Raw genomic sequence first — 15,169 nt, 5'->3', positions numbered from 1 at the left:
GTAGAGTAGGTCATGGACTGGCACATCAGAATGGGAATTGAAATGAGTGGCGACCAGGAGATCCTGCTATTTCTGGTGGACGAAGTGTAGGTGCTCAGTGAAGTGATCTCCCAATCATTGCTGGGTCTCACAGATATATAGGAGGCTACATCGAGAGCACCAGATAAAGTAGATGACTCCTACAGACACCTCACCTATTTGTCCTGGAGACTATATGGAACTATTCTTGAAGAAGGGGAGGAAATCAGTGTGCCCGAGAGACGGGATTGCGTGGAGAGTTGGTGTCCCAGAGACCGGGGTGTTGGTCAGGTAGGGATATCACTGAGTGGGATATGATGACGATGGGATGCCTCAGTGACTGGGGAGATGGAGGTAGGGTGAAGGTGTGTGGAAGTGGGAGCCTCAGGCTAGGAGAAATGTATTAGGAATGTGGAAAGGTGATCACAGATGGTTGGGTGAAATGGGTGACACAGACAGGTGTCAGAGTGGGGAGGAGAGGAATCACAGACACCAGTTCAGGACGGGTGATGGGCATTCCAGAAGCCGGAGTGAGGGGGAATGGTGCATCCCAGAGGCAGGTATGAAAGAAAATGGTATTTTCCAGTGATGGGTTGAAGAGCATTTGGTGGAGTGGGGTGGAAGAGAATCCCTGAGATGGGGGTGTGGAGGGGTAAAAGTTATCCCAGGGACATGGTCAATGGTCACCCCAGAGACAGGAGGGGGAGGGTATCCAGAAATGGAATAGTTGATCGAAAGAGGAAGGGTGGCATTCTATTTTGGGTAGGGAACGGTTGCCTGGAAGCAAGAAGGGTGTACGAAGAGTGCCAAATGTATGGAGATGAGTGTGGGGATGTGGGGAATGAAGACTGTTCCTGTGATGGGATCATCCCGAAGACTGGATGGGAGAAGTGGGATATAGGGTGTCTAGAAATGGTGGGTTTATGGGAGGGAGGATGGTGTGTCCTAAAGTCCATGCAGAAGGGGATTTTTAGATGTGGGGAAGTTGAAGGGGAAATGGAGTGTCCCAGAGACCTTAAGGGATTGAATGATGTCCCATAAATGAGTGGAGATGGTGTGGGGAAAAGGCTGACATCCCAGAGATGGATATGATAGGATGATAGGGTGGGGGAAAGGAGGTGGCTCTGGAGGGGAGGAGTTGATATCACAGAGACACTCTGGGAAAGAGGGTGTTCCAGGGATCTAATGGGGTGGGGGAAGCAGGTGTGAAAGAGACAACACTGAGATGGTGGAAAGAGGGTCACCCAGAGATGGGAGAAGAGGAGATATGTACAGGGAATTGAAGGGGTAAGAGATTAAGTCCCAGAGAAATGGACAGAGTGATGGGGGGAGGGGGAAAGAAGAGATCCTGTGACCTGTGAGGCAGTGAGGGGAGAAGAGCCAACCCAGGATCAGAAAATTGGGAAGGGGAGTGTCAGAGTCTGGTAAGGGGGAATGACCCGAAGACAGAAGGAGGAAGAACATTCAGTGATGAGGGGAGAGGGAAAAAGAAGATCCAGAGAATAGGGTAGGGGGAATGAGGAGATTCAGAGGTGGGGGAACAGGAAAGGAGGAGAACAGAAATGAGGGAAGGGGTGCAACCAACTGATGGGAGAGGAAGGACAATAAGAGATCTGGAGGTGTAAGTGAGTGGGGAAGGGGAGAAGCAGTAACAGGTGGGAAAGGGTGACTCCAAGTTCTCTACGGAGAGGAAAGGGGACAACATAGAGGAGGAAGGTATGGGGGAAAGTAGTGATACAGAAACGGGTGGGTGGGTTGATCCAGAAACTTCAGAGGTGAGGGAAAGATGGTGACCCAGAGATGAGATAGGAAGTGGGGATAAGAGCATGTCCTTGAGTGGGGGCTGGGAAATTTGGTGACCCAAGGACAGGGGGTGAGGGGAGAAGGTGCAATCAGAGATGGTAAGGGTTGAGCCAAAGATGGGACGGGTGAAGGGGCGACTGATGGAATTAGTGGGATTGGGGAAAGGGCGAGACCTAGACATGCAGAGGGTGGGGAAAGGGAGGGTGTGTCTCAGACTGAGCAGAGGAACGGGTTGATCAATAGAGGGAGGAAGGGAACGGCCTAGTGAAGGAGGGGGTGGTAAGCTGGTGACAAAAACATTAGGAGAATGGAGGCAGTCTAGAGACGGGCGGTGAGAGGAAGGTGAGAGACCCAGAGAAGGGCCAGGGGGAGAAGAGTGTGGAGTGATCAAAGGACTGGTATGAGGGGTGTCCCAGAGACTGGTTATGGGGGTGTGGGTGACACTGAGATGGGGAGGGGTGCGGAAATGGAAGACCTAGAGAGCTCGGCTTGGCCTGAAATATCGTCTGTTTATTCTCCTCCATAGACATTACCTGAATTCCTCAAGCACTTTGTGTGTGTGAATTGTGTGTAGTTTTGTTGGTTATTACTGCCTGTAAGAATGTAAGCCTGTAGGTTACATGTACTCTGTGCATAAGAATTCTATGAACAGGAACAAAGCAGGGATCAGAGGGGCAGAATGGCCTCTACTGTACATTAAGTGAGCTGTAGAGTCAGTAAGAACCTGAGACACAAGATTTTAAAAGTAACTTATTTATTGATGACTGATCTACAATATTTAAATTCAGTCCAATTAAAGACTAATGTCATCAGAACAAACCCCGTCATGTTCAGTTCCAGGTGTGATGAACAACAGCAATAACTACAGAATCTGACAACAGTCACAATTGAACCAGCAACTGGATTCACCAAATGTGATAGTTAAAAAACTGGACGTTGAGTTATTTACTGTGTGAACTTGCTGGTGCTTGAACAGTTGGGTTGATGGAGTAAACCTCTTTATTCACACAGGACAGGTGTGTGCAGCCTCTCAGAGTGAACTTACTATTGTCTCACAAAGTTGGATCACTGAGTGAATCCCTTCTCACACTCCGAGCAGGTGTAGGATCTCTCCCCAGTGTATCATAATGTGGGAGAAGTGAGTGAATCCCATCCCACACATGGAGCAAATGAATAGACTCACCCGGGTGTGAACTCACTGGTGTGTCTGCAAGTGGCATGACCGAAGAAATTCCATCACACACAAACAACAGGCAAGTAGCCGCCGCTCAATTGACAGAGTGAATACCATCCCACACTCAGAGCAGATGAATGTTCTCTCCCCAGTTTGAATTTTATGATGAAATTCAGTTTGGGTAACTGAATGAATCCACAACCAGTCAGAACAGGTATACTGTCTTTCTGTGGCACGAACTCCACAATACATCTTCAGTCTGGATGACTGGCTTTGATGTGCTTCCTTCAGAAAGGCCACAGTGTTCTGGGTGATGCTCTTGGAGACATTATCAAAATTCTGAGATTTATGGATTGGACTGTCGTTCAAACTGGCTGTAGTTCATAATGGCCTCTTTCAGCTCAATGTTATTTTTCATGTTCTTGCCCATTCTTTCTTTCTTGCTGCCAATTGGCAGCCTGGGGGTCTGGGGTATGACGTTCTTGTTGCCTGTGGGCAATCCATTAGTTTTTGTAAGAGGGAGAGTTTGGGGTTTGTGAGCATTTGTTCCTTTTTTCTTTTTGTGCTTGTCTTTTCCTTCAACTACTAATTCTGTAAAAGGGCTGGATGGTTTAGAGTTTGTGAAATGTGTGCAGGATAGTTTTTTGCAACAATACATAAAAGTACCGACTAGAGATGGGGCAGTGTTGGATCTCCTGTTAGGGAATGCAATAGGTCAGCTGACAGATGTATGTGTTGGGGAGCACTTCGGGTCCAGTGATCACAATAGCATTAGCTTCAATATAATTATGGAGAAGGACAGGACTGGACCTAGAGTTGAGATTTTTGATTGGAGAAAGGCTAACTTTGAGGAGATGCGAAGGGATTTAGAGAGAGTGGATTAGGTCAAGTTGTTTTATGGGAAGGATGTAATAGAGAAATGGAGGTCATTTAAGGGTGAAATTATGAGGGTACAGAATCTTTATGTTCCTGTTAGGTTGAAAGGAAAGATTAAAGGTTTGAAAGCACCATGGTTTTCAAGGGATATTAGAAACTTGGTTCGGAAAAAGAGGGATGTCTACAATAGATATAGGCAGCAAGGAGTAAAGGAATTGCTCAAGGAATATAAAGAATGTAAAAGGAATCTTAAGAAAGAGATTAGAAAAGCTAAAAGAAGATATGAGGTTGGTTTGGCAAATAAGGTGAAAGTAAATCCGAAAGGTTTCTAGTTATATTAAAAGCAAGAGGATAGTAAGGGATAAAATTGGCCCCTTTTTGTGGTTTTCAAAGCTTGCAGGGAGATTTATGCCGGTTAGAAGAATGGGCTGAACGTTGGCAGATGGAGTTTAATGCTGAGAAGTGTGAGGTTCTACATTTTGGCAGGAATAATCCAAATAGAACATACAGGGTAAATGGTAGGGCATTGAGGAACAGAGAGATCTAGGAATAACAGTGCATAGTTCCCTGAAGGTGGAGTCTCATGTAGATAGGGTGGTGAAGAAGGCTTTTGGAACGCTGGCCTTTATAAATCAAAGCATTGAGTACAGAAGTTGGGATGTAATGTTAAAATTGTACAAGGCATTGATAAGGTCAAATTTGGAATATTGTGTGCAGTTCTGGTCACCGAATTATAGGAAAGATATCAACAAATTAGAGAGAGTGCAGAGACGATTTACTAGGATGTTACCTGGGTTTCAGCACTTAAGTTACAGAGAAAGGTTGAACAAGTTAGGTCTCTATTCATTGGAGCATAGAAGGTTGAGGGGGGATTTGATCGAGGTATTTAAAATTTTGAGAGGAATAGATAGAGTTGACGTGAATAGGCTGTTTCCATTGAGAGTATGGGAGATTCAAACGAGAGGACATGATTTGAGAGTTAGGGGGCAGAAGTTTAAGGGAAACACGAGGGGGTATTTCTTTACTCAGAGAGTGATAGCTGTGTGAAATGAGCTTCCTGTAGAAGTAGTAGAGGCCAGTTCAGTTGTGTCATTTAAGGTAAAATTGGATAGGTATATGGACAGGAAAGGAGTGGAGGGTTATGGGCTGAGTGCGGGTAGGTGGGACTAGGTGAGATTAAGAGTTCGGCACGGACTAGGAGGGCCGAGATGGCCTGTTTCTGTGCTGTGATTGTTATATGGTTACTTCTATGTTTTTTTCTGTATTTTATGACTAAAGAAGAAGATAAATATCAGAGTTGTATTCTACATATAATTTGATAATGAAATGAACCTTTGACTGAGTTTATCCTACTCACCTAGCAAGGGAACTGCCTCACCAGTGTGAACTCGCTGGTGTTTCTGCAGGTTGGAACACTGAATATACCACTTCCCACACACAAAGCACAGAGCAGGTGACAGAAATCTCCCCACTGTGGACTCATCGGTGTGTCTGCAGGCTGGATGAATAACTGAATCCCTTCCCACAATCAGAACAGGTGAGCTCTCTAGTGCATCATCATGTCAGATGATATCACGAATCTCTCCCACACTTCAACCAGTTGAGCATCTGATCTCTGGTGAAGTTACAGTGGCATGCAAAAGTTTGGGCACCCCGGTCAAAATTTCTGTTACTGTGAATAGCTAAGCGAGTAAAAGATGACCTGATTTCTAAAAGGCATAAAGTTAAAGATGACACATTTCTTTAATATTTTAAGCAAGATTACTTTTTTATTTCCATCTTTTACAGTTTCAAAATGACCAAAAAAAAGGGCCTGAAGCAAAAATTTGGGCACCCTGCATGGTCAGTACTTAATAACATCCCCTTTGGCAAGTATCACAGCTTGTAAACGCTTTCTGTAGCCAGCTAAGGGTCTTTCAATTCTTGTTTGGGGATTTTTGCCCATTCTTCCTTGCAAAAGGCTTCTCGTTCTGTGAGATTCTTGGACCATGTTGCATGCACTACCCTTTTGAGGTCTATCCACAGATTTTTGATGATGTTTAGGTCGGGGGACTGTGAGGGCCATGGCAAAACCTTCAGCTTGCGACTCTTGATTGTGGATCCCATTGTGGATTTGAGGTGTGTTTAGGATCATTATCCTGTTGTAGAAGCCATCCTCTTTACATCTTCAGCTTTTTTTTTTACAGACGGTGTGATGTTTGCTTCCAGAATTTGCTGGTATTTAATTGAATTCATTCTTCCCTCTACCAGTGAAAGGTTCCCCATGCCACTGGCTGCAACACAAGCCCAAAGCATGATCGATCTACCCTGTGCTCATCAGTTGGAGAGGTGTTCTTTTCATGAAATTCCGCACCCTTTTTTCTCCAAACATACCTTTGCTCATTGCGGCCAAAAAGTTCTATTTTAACTTAATCAGTCCACAGAACTTGTTTCCAAAATTCATCAGGCTTGTTTAGATGTTCCTTTGCAAACTTCTGACGCTGAGTTTTGTGTTGAGGATGCAGGAAAGGTCTTCTTCTGATGACACAGCAGAACAGTACACCACCACTCCAGAGTCTGCTAAATCTTCCTGAAGGTCTTTTTTCAATGGGTGAAGAACAATGCATCTCATGAGATAGTTTTAGTCTCTAAGGTGATATCCAACATCTCTCCGTTACAGTGAGGCACACCACAATCTAAGAGAACAAATCCTCAACTTCTATTGATCACGGTTCAGGCATCTGGACTCAGTATCAAATTGCCTGACCATCATTGATCTGTGAGTTGGCTCAGTGTGTATCTATCCATTCCTAGAGCTTAACAGTTCTGGGCACGTCTCACTGCCCTATCAGGGGTACACGGTATTTACACGGCTGCTCATGGAGACTTTCTGATGTGACCCTGAGGTGATTGACACTGGGGAACTTAAAAAGGTGATCTGCTGAGGAACCAAATAACAGGAAGTTTTTGTTTATCCTGTGCAGCTCTAATTGATGTCTAAATTCACTGAAAACTGGACCCAGCTTCTCCTTTTTGGAACCAAGAGAAAATCTTGTTTTCGTCTTGTCCCGAAATGTTGACCTTTTTTTTCCATAGATGCTGCCCTGGCCTGCTGACCTCCTCCAGCTTTTTGTGTGTGTTCCTTCTTTTCAGCCTCTGTCTAAAGGTAGCTAGTTATTGTCATCAGACCTGATCTTCATGCTCCACTTCAATTGGTAGAAAATTGTATATCTACTTAACATGAAGATACATTATAATTTCTTCATAGCCTGATAAAAGTCAAACTAATTTTTTATGCAAGTCCCAAATCCTTAGATTTACATAGCAAGATCTGGGAACCTGTTAAGTCCAGTACACCTATTCCTGGAGCAATATACTCCATGTTAACAGGCATTCTGTGTGTCAACAAAGTAAATCTAATTTTTTCACTGTCAATCAGCTTCCAAATATTACTTGTCATTCATTGCCACATTCCAGCCACCACTCTGTTCCACTGCTCATCATATCCTCTTAACTTACCACAGAACAGAGCCTGAAACCTTGCCTTGTGCTGACCCATCTCTGATTTCAAACCCTGGTCCACTGAACATCCAACCTAACGCTCCACGTTGTCCTTAGACTAAATTTAGAGTACAGTGGTGTATTATAGCAACCCCGCTGTGTGAGACACACCCTTTAGAAGCAGTGAAAATGACCCCATAACATTGAAATGGACAGGGAATAAGGTGGCTAACTACCAATGTTATTCTTCCTCGGCCCAGAGATTTGAGGGGCAAAGAACATGTCAGACATAACTGCAGACAGCTTGTCTTCTTCAGCCTGCAGAAAGTCATATAGAAAATTCAAGGGAAACCTCTACATCCACTAAGTGCAGACTGTTTGGAACTGATCACCACAGGTAAAGCGAGAGGTAAACAGCAGGGAAGGATCTAAAAGGACTGTCATGGAACGGAAATACTGGTAAGTACCAGCTGGGTAGAGCTGACTCCCTACTGTACCTGGGTGTGTTGCAGATTCACTAAGTACCTGAGACAGAATTAAAAAAAAATCAATTTATTTGTCACAGACCCAGAATATTAAACTATAATCCCATTAAAGGTGAGCATTGGCAGAATAAACTCATCAAGTCCAGTGACCAGGGTGCAGAACTGGGTGTGATGAACAAAAGCAATAATTACAGAGTTTGACACTAACAGTCACTTGTGAACTTGCCTCTGGATTCAGTAACTGTGATGGTTAAATATCCAGCATGCAGCTTGTTTAAACTTTTTCCCCAGTGTGAACTCCATAGTGTTTCCGAAGGTGGGATGACTGACTGAATCCCTTCCCACATTCAGAGCAGGTGAATGGCCTCTCCCCAGTGTGAACTCGCTGATGTACCTTAACTTGAAATGACCAAGTGAATCTCTTCCCACAGTATGAGCAGGTGAATGGCCTCTCTCCCGTGTGAACTCGCTGATGTAGCTTCAGTTGAGATGACCGAGTGAATCCTTTCCCACAGTCTGAGCAAGTGAATGGTTTCTCCCCAGTGTGAACTCGGTAGTGGTTCAGAAGTTGGGATGACTGACTGAATCCCTTCCCACATTCAGAGCAGGTGAATGGCCTCTCCCCAGTGTGAACACGTTGATGTACCTTAACTAGAAATGACCTAGTGAATCCCTTCCCACAGTCTGAGCAGGTAAACGGTCTCTCCCCAGTGTGAACCCGTTGATGTACCTTCAGTTGAGATGACCCAGTGAATCTCTTCCCACAGTCTGAGCAGGTGAACGGCCTCTCCCCAGTGTGAACTGACTGGTGTGCCAGTAGATAGGATGACCGAGTGAATCCCTTCCCACATTCAGAGCAGGTGAATGGCCTCTCCCCAGTGTGAACTCGCTGATGTACCTTAAGTTCAAATGACCCAGTGAATCGCTTCCCACAATCTGAGCAGGTGAATGGCCTCTCTCCAGTGTGAACTGACTGGTGTTGTAACAGTTCATTTGACCGAATAAATCCCTTCCCACACTCAGAGCAGGTGAACGGCCTCTCCCCAGTGTGGACTCGCTGGTGTACCTTCAATTGAGATGAAGCAGTGAATCCCTTCCCACATTCAGAGCAGGTGAATGGCCACTGCCCTGTGTGAACTGACTGGTGTGCCAGTAATTGGGATGACTGAGTGAATCCCTTCCCACAGTCTGAGCAGGTGAATGGCCTCTCCCCAGTGTGAACTCGCTGGTGTACTAATAGCTCAGATGATCCAATGAATCCCATCCCACATACAGAACAGGTGAATGGCCTCTCCCCAGTGTGAACTCGCCTGTGTCTCAGTATGCTGGATAAGCGTGCGAATGCCTTCCCACAGTCAGAGCAGGTGTATGGCTTCTCACCAGTGTGAATACGCTGGTGTACCTTCAGTTGAGATGAGTGAGTGAATCCCTTCCCACAGTCTGAGCAGGTGAATAGATACTCCCCAATGTGAACTGACTGGTGTGCCAATAGATTATATGATCGAGTGAATCCCTTCCCACATTCTGAGCAGGTGAATGGTCTCTCCCCAGTGTGAACTGACTGGTGTCTCCATAGACTGGATGAATGAGAGAATCCCTTCCCACAGTCTGAGCACGTGAATGGACTCTCCCCAATGTGAACTGACTGGTGTGACTGTAGGTGGGATGACTCAGGAAATGCCTTCTCAGAGTCTGAGCAGGTGAATGGCATCTCCATACTGTGAAATGACTGGCGTACCAATCAGACAGATGACCGACTGAATCCCTTCCCACAGTGTGAACAGGTGAAACGTCTCTCCCCAATGTGTAGTCACTTGTGTGTCAGCATATCAGATGACTGAGTGAATCTTTTCTTACACACAAAGCAAGTAAACAGACCTTCACTGATGTGAATTTTCTGATGTATCGTCAGCTTGGATGACTGAATGAATCCCGTCCTGCAGACAGAACAGGTGAACCATCTCACAACTGATGAACTTGCTGATGTACCTTTAAACTGGATTACTGAGTAGATCCTGTTCCACACAAAGAGCAAGTAAATGGGGTCTCTGAGAGAGAGAGAGAGTCCCACACTAAGAGAAGAAGAATGATGTCTCTCTGCTATCAGTTCTCTGGCAATTCATCAAGTCGGATGTCAGACATAGGAATCCCTTGTCCAGTCATGCAGTTGAAGAAATGATCTCTAGTGATCTAGTGCCAGAGTGTACTCGGCACCCCGGTTCCAGTGGATTCACTGAGTTAAAAGAGAAAACTTCATTTCAGACACAAAGCAGTTTTCCAGCTGGGATGAGACACTTCTTCATCTCCTAGGATCAACAACAGATATATTAGTGTTACAAAGGAAATATCTGGTCACTCCATCAATATTGGACAGAGACAGCAAAACTGACATATTGTTCTGATTGAGATTCCTGTACACAGAGTCAATGTGTAGTGTGACTGCTCGCAAGGGCAAGCTGATGATAGGGCAAAATTGCAGTCAATGGGATGAGTTGAAATGTAAAAGAGGGACAAAATCAAAAAAGTTGAAGACTGAAGGTGGTATACTTGGATGCGCAGTATATGGAATAAGGTCTATGAATTTATAGCATAGTCACAGATTGACAGGTATGATGTGGGCATCACTGAGTTATAGCTGAAAGAAGATTATGGTTGAGAGTTTAACATCAAATGATACACATTGTATCAAAAGGACAAGCAAATAAGGAGAGGGAGTGGTGTGATTCGATAAAAATGAAATTAAATCTTTAGAAAGAGGTGATGAAGATTCAAAGTGCAGAATTGTTGTGGAGAGAGCTAAGAAACTGCAAGAGTAAAAAGGCCTCGATGGAAGTTACATACAGACCCCCCAAACAGTAGTAAAGATGAGGTCTAACAATTACAACAGGGGATAGAAAATGCATGCCAAAATGGCAATGTTACGATAGTCATGTAGAAATTTAATGTACAGGTAGATTGGGAAAATCACTTTGGTGCTTGATCCCATGAGTGGGATTTTGTGGCATGCCTACAAGATGGCTTTTTAAGAGCAGATTGAATCCTCTAGGGATCAGCTGTTCTGGATTTTGTGTTGTATAATGAACTAGAATTGATTAGACAGCTTAAGGAACCCTTTGGAAACACTGATCATATGGTATAATTCTACCTGCAATTTGAGGAGAAGCTAAAATCAGATGTATCAGCGTTACAGTGGAGAAAAGGGAAATTAGAGGCATGAGAAAGGAACTGGTGAAAATTGATTGGAAGGAAACACAACAGCAGAACAGCAAAACAGCAATGGCTAGAGTTTCTGGGAGCAATTTGGAAGGCATGGCACAGATGCATCCCGACGAAGTATTCTAAACACATGGCTGACAAGAGAAGTCAAAGTCAACTTAAAAGCCAAAGAGAGGGCATATAATAGAGCAAAATTTAGAGGATTGGAAAGCTTTGAAAATTAACAGAATGTGACTAAGAAAGTCATAATGAAAAATAAATTGGAAGACAAATGGAAGCTAACCTGTAATATTAAAGAGGATATGAAAAGTTTCTTCAGATATAAGTGTAAAAGAAAGGTGAAAGTAGATATTAGACCATTGGAAAATGATGCTGCAGAGGTTGAAATGGAGGTCAAGGAAATGGCAGGTGAGAGGTTATGTTGCGACTTTATTAAACTCTGGTCAGGCCACAACTGGAGTATTGTATACAGTTAGGAAGGATATTGAAGGTTTGTTCAGAAGAGGTTTATCAAGATATTACCTGGTTGAGAGGGCATGTGTTATCATGAGAGACAGGGTAAACTTGGGTTGTTTTCTTTGTTGTGTCAGAGGCTGAGGGGAGATTTGATAGAGGTTTATAAGATTATGAGAGGTATAGAGTAGACAGGGAATATCTGTTTCCCAGGTTGAAATGTCTACCCTGCATGTATTGAACACAAAAAGGGGGGTGTTTTTTTTACTCAAAGAGTGGTGAATGCCTGGAATGCACCACATGGTACGGTGGTAGAGACAACTAAATTAGACACTTTTAGGAGACAATTGGATGGGCACATGAATGTAAGGAAGATGGAGGGATACAGATATTATGTAGGTAGGAGAGACTTATCTTTGGGTTTGGCTCCTTAGCTGGTTTGGCACAATATCGTGCACTGTGCTGTACTGTTCTAAGTTCTAACAGAATAAATATTTTGTATCAGTCTTCACTGTGCAGTATGACACTAGCAGTATGCTGGAGGTTCAAGTGTTGCAGTGGCAGAAGTAAGTAAAGCTGCCATTACTAGGGAGAAGCAACACACCCAAAATGCTGGAGGAACTCAGCAGGCCAGGCCCCATCAATGGAGAATAATAGTCAACATTTTGGGACAAGACCACTCAGCAGGACATCTGCAGATTTTCTCTTGTTTGTGATTGGATTACGAGGGAGGTGCTTGGGAAGCTGAAGGGTCTGAAGGTAGATAATTTGGAGTATTGTGTACAGTTCTGGTCACCGAATTACAGGAAAGATGTCAACAAAATAAAGAGAGTACAGAGGAGATTTACTAGAATGTTACCTGGATTTCAGCACCCAAGTTACAGGGAAAGGTTGAACAAGTTAAGTCTTTATTCTTTGGAGCATAGAAGGTTAATGGAGGACTTGATAGAGGTATTTAAAATTATGAGGGGGATAGGTAGAGTTGATGTGGATAGGCTTTTTCCATTGACAGTAGGGGAGATTCAAACAAGACGACAAGTTGAGAGTTAAGGGGCAAAAGTTTAGGGGTAACACGAGGGGGAATTTCTTTATGCAGAGAGTGATAGCTGTGTGGAACGAGCTTCCAGTAGAAGTGGTAGAGGCAGGTTCCATATTGTCATTTAAAGTAAAATCAGATTGGTACATGGACAGGAAAGGAATGGAGGGTTATGGCTGAGTGCAGGTAGGTGGGACTAGGTGAAAGTAAGCGTTCGGCACGGACTAGAAGGGCCAAGGTGGCCTGTTTCCATGCTTTAATGGTTATAAGTCACCTGGACCTGATGGTTTACATCCAAGGGTTCTGGAAGATATGGGTGAAGAGATTGTGAAGGCATCAGTAATAATCCTTCAAGAATCTATTGATTCTGGCACGGTTCTAGAGGACTGGAAAATTGCAAATGTCACTCCACTTTTGAAAAAGGGAGAGAGGCAGAGGAAAGAAAACTACAGTCCAGTTAGTCTGACCTCAGTGGTTGGGAAGATGTTGGAGTTGATTATTAAGGATGAAGTCTCAGGGTACTTGGAGACAACATGGCTTCCTCAAGGGAAATCTTGCAGACAAATCTTTTGAAATTCTTTTAAGAAATAGCAAGCAGGAGAGACAAAGGCAAATCAGTTGATGTTGTGTATTTGGGATTTTCAGAAAGCTTTTAACAAAGTGCACACGAGTCAAGCTTAACATGGTATTACAGGAAAGATTCTAGCATGGATAAAGAAGTGGTTGATTGGCAGGAGGCAAAGAGTGGGAATAAAGGGAGCCTTTTCTGGTTGGCTGCCCGTGACTAGTGGTTTTCCCCATGGGGTCTGTGTGGGACCAGTTCTTTTTACTTTATATGTCAATGATATGGGTGATAAAATTTATGGTTTTCTGGTGCAGTTTGTGGATGATACAAAGATAGGTGGAGAGACAGGTAGTATTGAGGAAGCACAGAGACAACAGGTAGTATTGAGGAAGCACAGAGACTTAGATTAGGAGAATGGACAAAGTAGTGGCAGATTGAATATACTGTCAGAACTGTACGGTCATGCACCGGTAGAAGAAAGAGAAGTGGAAACTATTTTCCAACTAGAGCCAAATTTTCAGAAGTCTTAGATACAAAGGGGCTTGGGAGTCCTTGTGCAGGATTCCCTCAAGGTTAATTTGCAGGTTGAGTCTATGGTAAGGCATAGGATGTGGAAAGGATGTTTCCTATGTTGGGGGAGTCTGGGACCAGAGGACACGGAGAGGGAGGAGACTTTAGACCGGAGATGAGGAGGAATTTGTTTAGCCAGAGTGGTGAATCTGTGGAATCCGTTGCCACAGGCAACTGCAGAGGCCAAGTCATTGGCTATATTTAAGACAGAGATTGACAGATCTTGATTAGTCTGGGCATGAAGGGATATGGGGAGAAGGCGGGAGACTGAGGCTGAGAGGAAAATTCTGCTCCTATATCTTATGCTACACAAATTCTTTGTCATTTCTAACCTGTAAATAGTTACAAGAGGCATCAAAGGGTGAAGGAGAGAGGGGGAAAGGACCGAGACAGTGTGTCCGGACGTAACAAATGTCCCTCAATCGGGGTGAGGACCCCGCTCCTACCTGCCGCCGATCCGCCTCAGCCTGGTGCCCACTGAGCGCATGCGCGTTGTCCGGGCTCTAGCAAGACCTTTACGCATGCGCATTTGATCGCGAGGACGCCGTACACAAAATGGTGCAGCAATTCAGCAAGCCGACCTTCTATTTCCGGCAGTTAAGACGTGTCCAGGGGTATTACTGCCATCCGCAGGATGTATAATTAATTATAGAATTTCAAGAAACTCAAATTCTCGAATATAAACTAGTCGTACGTAGAAACAGAATAATAAACTCTTAAATCAGATGGTGGTTCTCTTGGTGGCCAAACAAAGATTTAATAGAAAAACAAAATACATTTAAGTCAGACAGCCTCTTGAACAATATACCTCTTTCAATTTTATATCGATGACAACTTAGCAAAACATGCTGAACTGTCTCTGGACTACCACAGTCACATAATCCAGTAGGATGTTTTCCTATTATCTTTAAATAATAGTTTAGCCCACAATGCCCTAACCTAAGTCTTGTTAATTTCACCATGGCTCTATGATTTAAAGAGTAACAGTCTGAGACCTTTTTAACTACTGGGTGACTAAAAAGGAAATGCCTTCACTTTAATTCATTGTTCCAATCCTCCTGCCACTTCTTCTCTATACCTTTTTTTTTAATCCTACTTCTCAATTCTGCTCTGCCAAGGGGTACTCTAATTCCTACTTGCCTACTCTGTAAGGAAGACTTTGCAATGCCATCCACAGTTCCATTTCCCTCCACCCCAGCATGCCCAGGTATCCATGTAAATCTAATGTCACAACCCATCTTCCCTACTCTAAACAAAACTAAGAGAATCTCAATAGCTATGTCAGGATGAACTTTTGATTTATTCTCTTTTTTTGCCTCTAAGGCAGCAGCAGAATCCGAACAGATGATAACCCTGCATGGTTGATAGTCTTCTGTCCACCATAAGGCTCAGAGGATTGCTAATAATTCTGTTGCAAAGACAGAAAGACCATCTGAAACCTGGTGACCAATCTCAACTCCAAGTTGAGACATGTACGTCCCAGATCCTGCCTT

The 15,169-nt window shown here is 44.0% G+C and overlaps 1 protein-coding gene across 1 annotated transcript in view; it reads right to left on the bottom strand.

The window, feature by feature from the left end:
• Positions 1 to 14,248, bottom strand: part of LOC132382817 (oocyte zinc finger protein XlCOF6-like) — a 45,554-nt gene extending 31,306 nt beyond the window's left edge. The window contains exons 1-2 of the mRNA XM_059953271.1: positions 14,123 to 14,248; positions 8,117 to 10,142 (exon numbers count right to left, since the gene is read on the bottom strand). Of these exons, the coding sequence (XP_059809254.1) occupies positions 8,117 to 9,553 (1,437 nt within the window). The 5' untranslated portion in view covers positions 9,554 to 10,142; positions 14,123 to 14,248. The remainder of the gene's footprint in view (positions 1 to 8,116; positions 10,143 to 14,122) is intronic.
• Between the last annotated feature and the right edge of the window lie 921 nt (positions 14,249 to 15,169).

This window comes from Hypanus sabinus, chromosome 29 (assembly GCF_030144855.1).
Source record: "Hypanus sabinus isolate sHypSab1 chromosome 29, sHypSab1.hap1, whole genome shotgun sequence".
In the NCBI taxonomy this organism is placed as follows: domain Eukaryota; kingdom Metazoa; phylum Chordata; class Chondrichthyes; order Myliobatiformes; family Dasyatidae; genus Hypanus; species Hypanus sabinus.
This window is presented reverse-complemented; position numbering and strand designations above follow the sequence as displayed.